At 44.9% G+C, this 10,149-nt stretch overlaps 1 protein-coding gene across 1 annotated transcript in view; it reads right to left on the reverse strand.

The window, feature by feature from the left end:
• Syt16 (synaptotagmin XVI) overlaps positions 1–224 on the reverse strand; it is a 326,721-nt gene extending 326,497 nt beyond the window's left edge. The window contains exon 1 of the mRNA XM_013522016.1: positions 91–224. Coding sequence (XP_013377470.1) covers positions 91–97 — 7 coding nt within the window. The 5' untranslated portion in view covers positions 98–224. The remainder of the gene's footprint in view (positions 1–90) is intronic.
• Between the last annotated feature and the right edge of the window lie 9,925 nt (positions 225–10,149).

Below are 10,149 nucleotides of genomic sequence, written 5' to 3' on the forward strand. Positions count from 1 at the left end.
CCCGACCGCCGCGGAGCCGAGCGCTCGGAACCGGCTGGCCGCGCCGGGCCGTCCGCCGGCGCCTCTCCTGCCGCGATCCCCGCTGCACACCTGCCATCGCTCGCGTCCTCCGCCTCGCCCGTGCCCCCCGCCTTCTCACCGGCCGGGGGGACTCAGTCCCAGCCCGAGGAGCAGAGAGCGGAGGCGTCGGGGTCGGAGGCCACGATGACCCCTCGGGTGCTAGCCACGAATCCTCAGGGCGAGAACGCTGGAGAGCCGGCCCACCGTCCGGGTGCGTCCTCGGGGTGCCCTGCTCCTCCCGTCGCCCTCTGCTTTGTGTCCCCCGCTGGGTGGATAAATAACCAGCCGGGCGACGCTGACTGTGAGCCGCTGATGGGTGGGTAGCCATGGCCCACCCGCGGCCATGGCAGCTGCTTAGGAATGGGCGCTGGGGTAAGAGGACCCCCTGAACGCCAAAGCTGGCCCTTGTGATGTCTGCAGCCCATCGCAGACCCCGAACCCAGCTACCTTGTACGCTCGTCGTTTTCCTGAAACTCAGAAACCAATTTCTGATGAGTTCTTCGGGGATGCTGAGACATGAGAAGCCACCAGCACATCCCTGATGTGAAGCACCAAATTGGCCCAAACGTGTGTCCTAAGAGACATGGCAGCTACTGGCTTCTTACAGACGCACCCCGCCTGATGCGCCGGAGGGCGCGCACTCTAAGGACCGCAGCAGGCGTTAGACACCAGGAAGACTCTTATCCTAGCCCTAGATTGGACACCAGAAAGCCGTGGGAGCGAGACACTGGCTGCTGCTCTCGGAACAGACACAGGAATTAGCAGCGGACAACACAGAGTTCCTCTCCGATCAGCCCGCAGAGCTCAGATGAGGGAGACAATAGTCGACACGGCCCCTTACCCACATGCAGTTCATCTGGGTGGGACCTGGCTTTTAAACTGTACCACAGGTGATTCTGAAGTTCTAGTTTAGAATCACAGAGACCTGGTTCATTTGTGTTTCTCACAGCCTTCTGCAGTGGACCCCAAAAATTTGAAGTGGGTTAGAGGAAGAAAAGGGCAAGGGAACGCATTAAAGATGACCAAAGAATTATGAACCTATTTGAAGCTCAAAAACCCAGAAATTAAGTTGGTCTGAGGGAATGGCGGACAGTTGAGTTTGGCCTTATTCAGAGGGTCAGTAGGGCCAGGCATGGTGGCACACACCTGTAATCCCAGCATTTGAGAGGCTGAGGCAGGAAGATTGCCACAAGTTTGAGGCAGCCTGGGCTACATAATGAACTCAAGGCCAAGGCCAGCCTGAACTGCACAGCAAGATCCAGTCTCAGAAAAAAAAGGTCTGTGGGACATTTGTCAACATCTTCATTCATTGAGCAAACCTTTTCTGAATCAGAAAAATGATAAAGACAACTTGAAGTGTATATATATATATATATATATATATATATATATAAAATGTGTTCTCTGAATAATTGACCTTTTGGATCTCATTGCTGAGACAAAATACCCAATGCTCAAAACTAAAGGAGGAAAAGTTTATTTAGCTCACAGTGTACTGGTTTCCCAGTTGGCTGGCTCGAAGGCTGGGTGGCACCACCAAGAGGCACTGCAGGAAACAGTCCATGGTATGGTGGGGCACACAGAGTACAGCTAGCCACACAGTAGCTGCAGCAAGCCGGTCTTCTTTCTGTCCCTTTACACTCCATCCAGGCTACCCACCTTTTGGGTGGTGCCACTCAGAACTATACTAAACCAATTGATGGACTAAACCACATAGCCTTAATCCCAGAATCACACCACTAATCCACATTCACACACCGTAGACCTGGCCACCTCTGAAAAGCACATGAGGCTTTGGGGGCACATCTAGATACAAGCTGTAACCACAGGCTTAGTAGTGTGGACCCAGGTGTCAGTTGGGAAGGCATTAAAGTATAAGTACATTTCAAAGAGTTGGAAGCGTCAAGCATAAATAATTCTCTCAAAAAGTTCTGCAGCAAAGGAATGAAAGAGGAAAGCTTTAAGAGAACAGGCGAGCTGCCTTTGTTTTGTTTTGTTACACTGTAAAATGGAGAGCTGTCCAGACAATACCTCTGTCTACATATTTAAGCCTATAAAATAAAAATTCATTTTTCTATGACCAAATTAACTTTCTCACCCACCCAAGTCCTTATTCTACCCATTGTTAAGAGATTTGAATTTACTTAAAGCAGGGTAAGCCCCTCAGGTCCAGTTTTTCTCAAATAATTCAGTCTTCCTCTCCACTATTCCTTGGTACTGCACCCATGTTTGGAGGAGAGGGTTGGGTAGCACGGGGATATTCGGGGGCAGCAGGCACCAAATTCCTCCCCGAGGTGGACCTCCTTTGTCTGGACAGTGGAGCCCATCCAGTTTTCAGTCATGAGCTGTGACTTTTTTCCTTGACTCTTCCGTTGCCCCTAAGAGGAGATTTTTGACTGTTGGCCCATTCCATTTTGAGAAGACAGGGAAATCTATGGAACAGGCTTGAGTATTTTCTGTCTCACAGGCCACACTGCCATTTCTTCTCATTCTCGTGCTCTGTGGTTAGGGGACTCTGCGTGGTGTGAGATGTGACAAGCTCTGTCCTCTTTCCTTGCTCCTGGAAATAGAATTTTCTAAGAAGGGGTAGAGGCTGATTTCAGCTTCATGTAACAGTGACAGTGGCTTGAGCAGTGAGATTTTATTATCTCATATGACAAGGACGCAAAGATGAGTAACCCCATGATTGGTTCAATATCTCAACAACACCACCAAAGACTCAGGTTATGCCCACCTTGTGACTCTATCTTCAGCTGTCATCAGCACTTCATACTCTCTCTTCATGATCACAAAGAGGCTGCTGAAGCACAGGACCTCCTATTTTCACATCACAACATTCTGAAAGCAGGTTGGGGGTGGAGATGAGACTATCCCTTCTCACTTTTCTTTTATCAAAGGAGAGAATCTATAAAAGCCCTCGGTGACAATCTGTATAATTCTAGCTGCAATGGAAACAAGGGTCTGTTATTTCTAGCTTCATGAGGCAGATTCTGCCAGTCCTGAGGAAGAGGGAAGGGAAGGGTTGTTCTTAACCCCGTTGGAATCCATCACTGTCTCCTCACACTCTCAGCAGGATCTCAACCACTGAGCTCCTTTCCGACTAAGGCAATCCCTGTGTGGCTAAGGAAACCCCTTTCCTAAGGGGTTGGAAAATAGATTCCTGCCTGAAACCTCCCGCATTCTCCCAAAACTATGCAGGTTTTTCTTGGACCTCAGCTTTTGAGATCCCAAGATTTTGGCTTTTTTCTTTCTTTATACAACCTAAGGTTAGAAAGGCCAGGTTACAGACAGGAGACCTACCTGGTATATGAACGGCTGTGCCAAGAATGAAAGATACGCAAGTCAATGTCAAGTCTAGCTCATTCACAAAGGAAACAGAAAGAAGCATTGGAGAGGAGGGATCCAACAACAGAGCGAGGCAGGAAGAGGTGTTGGATAAGAGTGGTGAGTGTGGCTGGCACAGGCAGAAGTTTCACCTTGGAGAGCAATTGTTGCTTCCAGTCCCAGAAACAGAAGCTGAAGACCAGAGAGTGATACCAAGGGACACTGCGGCCGGCAGCGGGAGGCTGGGCAAGCTCAGCTGTGCCGTGTGGTCTCAGGGTTTCTACACTGCAGTTGCCAGGAAAGGAAGGGGAGGGGTGCCTGAGAATTCAGGAGAGAGGCAAAGGGTTGAAGCTGCCTCTGTTAGAAAAGGGGATTGAAAGGGATATAAATAGGGGGAACAAACTTCCAGCCCACGCGGAGGAACTTTCTGGAGTTAGAGGATAGGAGCAGAGCAGGCAAAGGAGCCACCTGGGAGCAGGAAATGGGAGCAGATAGGACTTGACTTCTAGGCCTGCGTCCCCACAATAGACAGCCCCTGGGCTGCGGGAGTTGGGGAATGAGTGATGCCACAGAGGGAAGGAGGGACAGGAAGAGGGCACATGGACAGAAGACCTGGAGGAGAACAAGTGGGCAGCCGGGGTCCCGTGGCCTGGGAGAACATTCACTCTGGCGGGCGATTGTGTCTGAGGCGCGGAGCAGAGAGAGCAAAGGGCTGAGTGCTGTATTTGAATTGTGCTCACAAGGATAACTGGAGCATCGCAAGGATCTTCTGACTTCTTATTTGCCAACATCCACGTAGTTGAGTTCACTTCCAGAACAGGCAGGACAAATGTCGCATATGCACTGCACACAGCGACCACGTGGTCTCTCTGCCCCTTGGCCTGAGGCCACACCCTGTTGACTCTGGGGACCTTCTGGCTACAAACAACAAATGACAGCGAGGGAGAAGAGGGGCTGCAGCCACTGTCTGCGACCCTGGAGGGCTATCTTGGTTAAAATAGCGGCTGCTCATTGCTTTGTTCCAGCAGGTGAAAATAAAGAGGCTAATGTGACTGTGATGTATGATGCCTGTGACCTACTGAGAATGTTAAGGGTTACCAGAAAAGAGGAGTTGTGTTCATTGTTGTAGAACTCACCCTTGCGTCACATCACGTGTCTGCACCCTTTGCCGCGGTGTCTGTGCCTTTGTCTTAAGTCTCTGAGCTCAAACACATCTGCGGGTTCAAATAGGACACACGGGTGGCAAAACACAGACGCAGTCAATAGCAGTATGTTCTAGGTTAGCCCTTGTGGAGTCACACGGGGAGTGCGCAGAAGGAGGGTAGGACCAGATAGGTGGAATTCTTGTCTAGGGCATGTTAGGCCGGCCCTGGGTCTGGTGCTAGAGCTGTAAGTCTCCTGCCACTGTCCAGACACGCGAGGGCAGAAAAGAATGCAAAGGATCTCTAAGGTGGGAATGTAGATGAGGAAAGTGTAGGGGGCTCATCTCAGGGAACAGAAAGAAACCAGCAAGACAAATTGATCAGAATGATGGCCCTGTTGTCTGTGAGCATGGCATTTTTTTCCCTTAATAGTCCCTAAGCCTTTTTTTTTTTTGAGGCAGGATCTCTCTGTGTAGTTCAGGCTGGCTTTGCACTCACTATGTAGCACAAACTGGCCTTGAGCTCACAGTGATCCTCCTGCCTCTCAGCCTCTGGGGTGCTGGGGTTAGATGTGTGCACCACCACGCCCGGCTCCTAAGCTTATTTTTCAGTCACTGTTTAGCGGCCATTCAAAAATTAACCTAAAGATGTATGATCACTTCATTTTTAAAATACTTCATTTTAAAATTCACTGTTATGGAAACAGTGCAACAGTGCTTTAAAGATCGCAAGCAAGACACACACTGGGGACAGGCATGCTTGGTGGAGGAAGAGCACAGGGGCCAAGGAATGCATCCCAGCAGGCCTCTGTTTTTTCCCTAGGAAAACCCAGGCCAGCTCACCCCAGCGTCTCTGGTGAGAGTGGATCTTGAGTACCTGAACCCCAGATTACCGCTAGAACTTGCTTTCAATATAGACTTTAAACCATATTGGTTTACAAGCTAGTAATGAGGCTCTATATTTGCATATTAATGAGCTCTTAGGGTTTCTGATACATCCTAAGACGGGAAGCCTCTGGCCCAGGGAACAGCAGCCGACTACAGGGTAGCAAAACTGCCTGGAAACCTGGAGTTTCAGATCTCAGAGTTTCTGTTCGGGTCATCTCTGTTCACAATGGAGAGACACTAAATGCTGAGGATTTGGCCACTAGCAAACAAATTCAGAGCGATCAAACTTTTTCGGTAAATGGCTCTTAGACTTAAAGGAATCTGTTGAAACACTAAACTTATTTCTTCTTTTTATTCTCTGTGAATATAGATAAGTGATCACAATTCAATTCTCTATAATTAAATCCTCATACAGTAGTCTGCCTAGTCCAGCTGAGCTGCTGTAATGAAACACCCCGAATCGAGTGCTTGTGAGTAATAGAAATGTATTGCTCACAGTTCTGAAGGCTGGGACGCCCACGGTCCACAGGCTGGAAGATTCAGTGTCCAGGGCGGGCCAGCTGCCTAAGTTCACAGTACATGGGAGAAGACTCTTCCCTGAGTCTCTTATAGGAGTCTCAACCCATTCTTATGGGCTCCGCCTTCAGGACCTGATCGCCTCAAAAAGTTCCCACCTTAGAGCATCACCTCGGGAGCCAGGTTTCCACCTGTGAATTTGGGGAAATTCAAACACTCAGATCATGGCAGCAAGAGAAGGAGGGAGATTCTCTCTCCTCCCTCTCAGATTCATGGGGCCACATAATTGCTCTCTTCTCTCCAAGCTAAGGAACTCCAGTTCTTTGACAAAGTACTCGTTTATTTCAGCTAAAATGATAGGGTGTAATTTTCAAAGCAATGTTTTATTTAGGGACTGACTGATCCCTAAAGGGGAAGGAATTTTTGGGGATCTGAAAATAAAACATTGACTTCACCTTTGAACATTTTTTTTCCTTCAGATAAAAGAGAGCTGAATAAATATAAGGGGGAATGTAACTGTGTTTTAAAACACTGGCTAGCAATATAAATACATTCTGAAGCTCTCATGAACTTGATAGTTTTAGTAACTTGGTTTTTATATCATCCTCCTTACTTCTATTTCCTAAACCTTTACACATCTTGATCTCTTGATCTCATGTGCCATCTCTCACTAGACCATTCATTTTTTCCTTTCTTCATTCTGATTGAAAAGAACACCTAGCACTCAGGAAGCTGAGGCAGGATGATCACCATGAGTTCGAGGCCAACCTGGGCTATAGAAGAGAGTTCAAGGCCACCCTGCACTGCACAGTGAGACTCTGTCTCAAAAAAACAAAGAAAAAGAAAAAAGAAGAAAAAGAAATGAACATTCTGTGATTCTCATCCACAGTGCACTGCTTCCAATCCAATCCTTAACTCATTCATAAATTTCACCCTCAGGGAAGGAGGCGACTGTATCAGTCAGAGTTCTACTAGAGAAACAGATGTAACACAGGATATACAAATTATAAGAAATTACAAGATTGGCTTATGATGGTCAGCCAGAGAGTTGTATGGGGAAGTGTGCAGAGGATGTCTGCACACTGAAGACCAAAGGAATCAGTCCAGGGTCTGGAGTTCACTGCAGAGTTCCGTGCAAGTCCCTACCAGGAGGCCAATGAGACAAAGGCTGAAGGATCCAAGGTGGAAGCCGAAGAGTCCGCACTAGAAGCCAGGAGACAAGTCCAAGCTGAAGATGAACACTGGAGCTCCTCCAAAAGGAATGGAAGTACCTCTGTCCTTCTTCATTTCCCTTTTATATTATCTAGGTGATGATCCACCCTAGGGTGGCTCCTCTACACCCTAGGGTGGCTCCTCTACACCCTAGGGTGTAGAATTGCTGGGCCAATTGCTGAACCAAGTTTAGTTATGCTTCTAAACTTCTCAAGTTGACATAATCAATCAACCACTGCAGCGACCAAACTCAAAGGATGATTTTCTGCTTTTATGCATTATTCCACTGCATATAATAACACTATGCACCACACCTCATTTGAAATTCTGCTCCCTTGGCTCTGTGACACTTCATTTTCCTAAATTTCCTGCTACATTTCATAAATTCAGCCATAGCTTTCCTTCAAGGCTCCTCTTCCCCTGCTAATTACTACTCCACGATGAGTGCTTTGCTTCAGCCTGTACTCTCTCTTACTAATCCTCCTTCTCTCCTGGTCTCAACAACCAGTTCCTTATAATATTTAAGCCACATTCACTGAGATTCTGATCCATGTGTAGTTAGTGGCCTCACCACTCACACACTCTGTGGTCTTGAGCAAGTTTTATATCACATATACTCCTTTGTGTCCTCCTCTGATAATACTTACTAGGACAACCATTTTGGGCAGTATGACACAGGAGACACGTTCAAAGGGCCTTCTTTCTTCTCCTGGGTAAATTACTACCAAAATAAATGTTAAAGCATTCTTGTGCTCACTAGATTATAGCCAAATCTCAAAGGGGAAAACAAACACAATGAGCCCAACCAGAAAAGGAAAGAGGATACCAGTGAAATAGAGTTAACCTGATAACTTCTGTAGTCAAGAGACCAAATGTGGACTAAGGAACCGGAGACTACAGGGAATCGGGGGACTTCAGGGATGTGGGGAAAATTCTATTCCCAGCTTATAGCAGAAGCAAACAAATTTTCTCTAAAGGAAAGAATCCCAAATCATGCTCACAGGATTCAAGTCAAGAAAAGTTGAACTACCAACAAAAATCACCAAATACAAACACAAACCACCAAAACTGAGGGTTAAAAACAGCAAGTAATAGACTTACTTACTGAATTTCAGACACAGAAACAGCCAAATAGAGAACATAAAATAATTATGCTTGAAACGGTTAATGAAATAAAAGATGAAATTGAAAAATTAATAGAAGACCAAGAAAATATGCAAAGATCTAGACAGAAATATTTAATTTCCTACCAGCCTGTAGAAAATGCAATTATTAGAAGGAGTTCTTTCTTTCTTTAATTTACCATAAATAAAATAAGACATTTTAAAACCTCATATTAAAGTCCTTGAAAGAAAATAAAACTTGTGCATATGAAAATATTTTCTTCAAAGCATAATCGGTAATTAGCCTGATTAGGCTTTGAGGAGAGCTTGCAACCACAAATAAATTAATTGCATAATTTGACTCTAGAGTGCTTAGCATTTTAGAAAGATTAGCCTCCTTCAAAAATCAGAATTGGAAAAAAGTGAAGATTTAAAACTGAGTGGATGGAGCCATGACCTGGCCTGAACTTGTCTCCCCCTGGCTCCACAGAGTTGGAGCCTAACAATGCCTTCCTGGAAGACCACCCCCCCCCTGTTTCCTTAACTCATTTCCTGTAGTCATTCAGACTGTACAAATTGCTAGAGATGCTCTCCTGATTTTATTAAAAGTTGATATCAAAAAAGTATCTAAATGCACCAAAGAACAAAGGGATTCTGATTTTATAGCCTGGAAGAGTCACTCCACAATTTTCTTCTTTGAAGTTATTAAGTCCTAACTATAGAGATCCAGCAACATTATAAAGGTATTTAGTCTTAATTCTGTAGAACGTAGTTTGGTGAACGATTTATATTTATAGATCTAAGGGATTTTTCAGAAAGGATAATAGAATTATTTATTGGTCTAGTACATTCATGCATTATTGTGTTGGTAATTCAGTGTTTTGTTATATATCTGTGATAACCAAGGACAAATTATACCTTTTGATTGATTGGTTCACATTTAATTGTATACAGGATGCTTTTCTAGACATATGGCATTTAAACAAAAGATAGAGCTTTCTTTTTTAAACACAACATGGAAAGTTTCTGTTGAGAAAATTGTGTGCATAACTAGTTAAAGTTTACAGAGAGAATACATTAAGTTAACCACGTGTAATAAAACGGTCTGCACAGTTAGCAAGAGAGGCAATGTACCAACTAAGGTGCAAAAAACTAAGAAGTCAATCATTAGAAACGTTGAACAGGTGCAGAATTCTTGACAATTTGTGAAACTTTAGCAATACTCATTTCATTTAAAACTATGTACTGTAAGAAGCTCAAGTTGAACAAATATCATGAGCCTTATCTTCTCCAAAATTAGTCATCTAAAGCTGACATAATGCCCTTAACTTGATACTATGCCGATTGGGTATTTAAAATCAGCCTGTAGAAAAGGCAATTATATGAAGGTTTTCTTTTTTAATTTATCATAAGTAAAATAAGACATTTAAGAAACTTCATATTAAAGTCCTTGAAAAACCTTGGGCATATGAAAATATTTTCTTTGTAGCATAATCTATAATTAGTCCAATGACCAGGCTTTGTAGCTTGCAACCAAAAGCAATTTAATTGCATAATTTGATTCTGTAGTGTTTAGCATTTTGGAAAAATTAGCCTCCTTGAAAAAGCAAAGGTTTTATCGTCTCTTCAGGAGTGCACCTTCTTTCAAGCCATGTGAAGTGACTATGACGTTAAGTTATAATCAGTGACCACTTGGATGACCTAAATGAGTTAATGTGCTGCATTCCCAGGGAGTACTAAGTGGAATCTTGGTAACCAAGGAGACCCCCAGGACACAAATTCACAGAAGATGGTTCAGGAACTTGGGAGGCCATCAATTATTCATTTTTGTGATAGAACATCAGAGGATTCAACCCCAGGAAGGAGAGACTATGTTTATACAGCTTTTCTCAATGTGTTCCTCTG

The sequence above is a fragment of the Chinchilla lanigera genome, unplaced genomic scaffold (genome assembly GCF_000276665.1).
Source record: "Chinchilla lanigera isolate Chin_1 unplaced genomic scaffold, ChiLan1.0 scaffold00065, whole genome shotgun sequence".
Classification (NCBI taxonomy): Eukaryota; Metazoa; Chordata; class Mammalia; order Rodentia; family Chinchillidae; genus Chinchilla; species Chinchilla lanigera.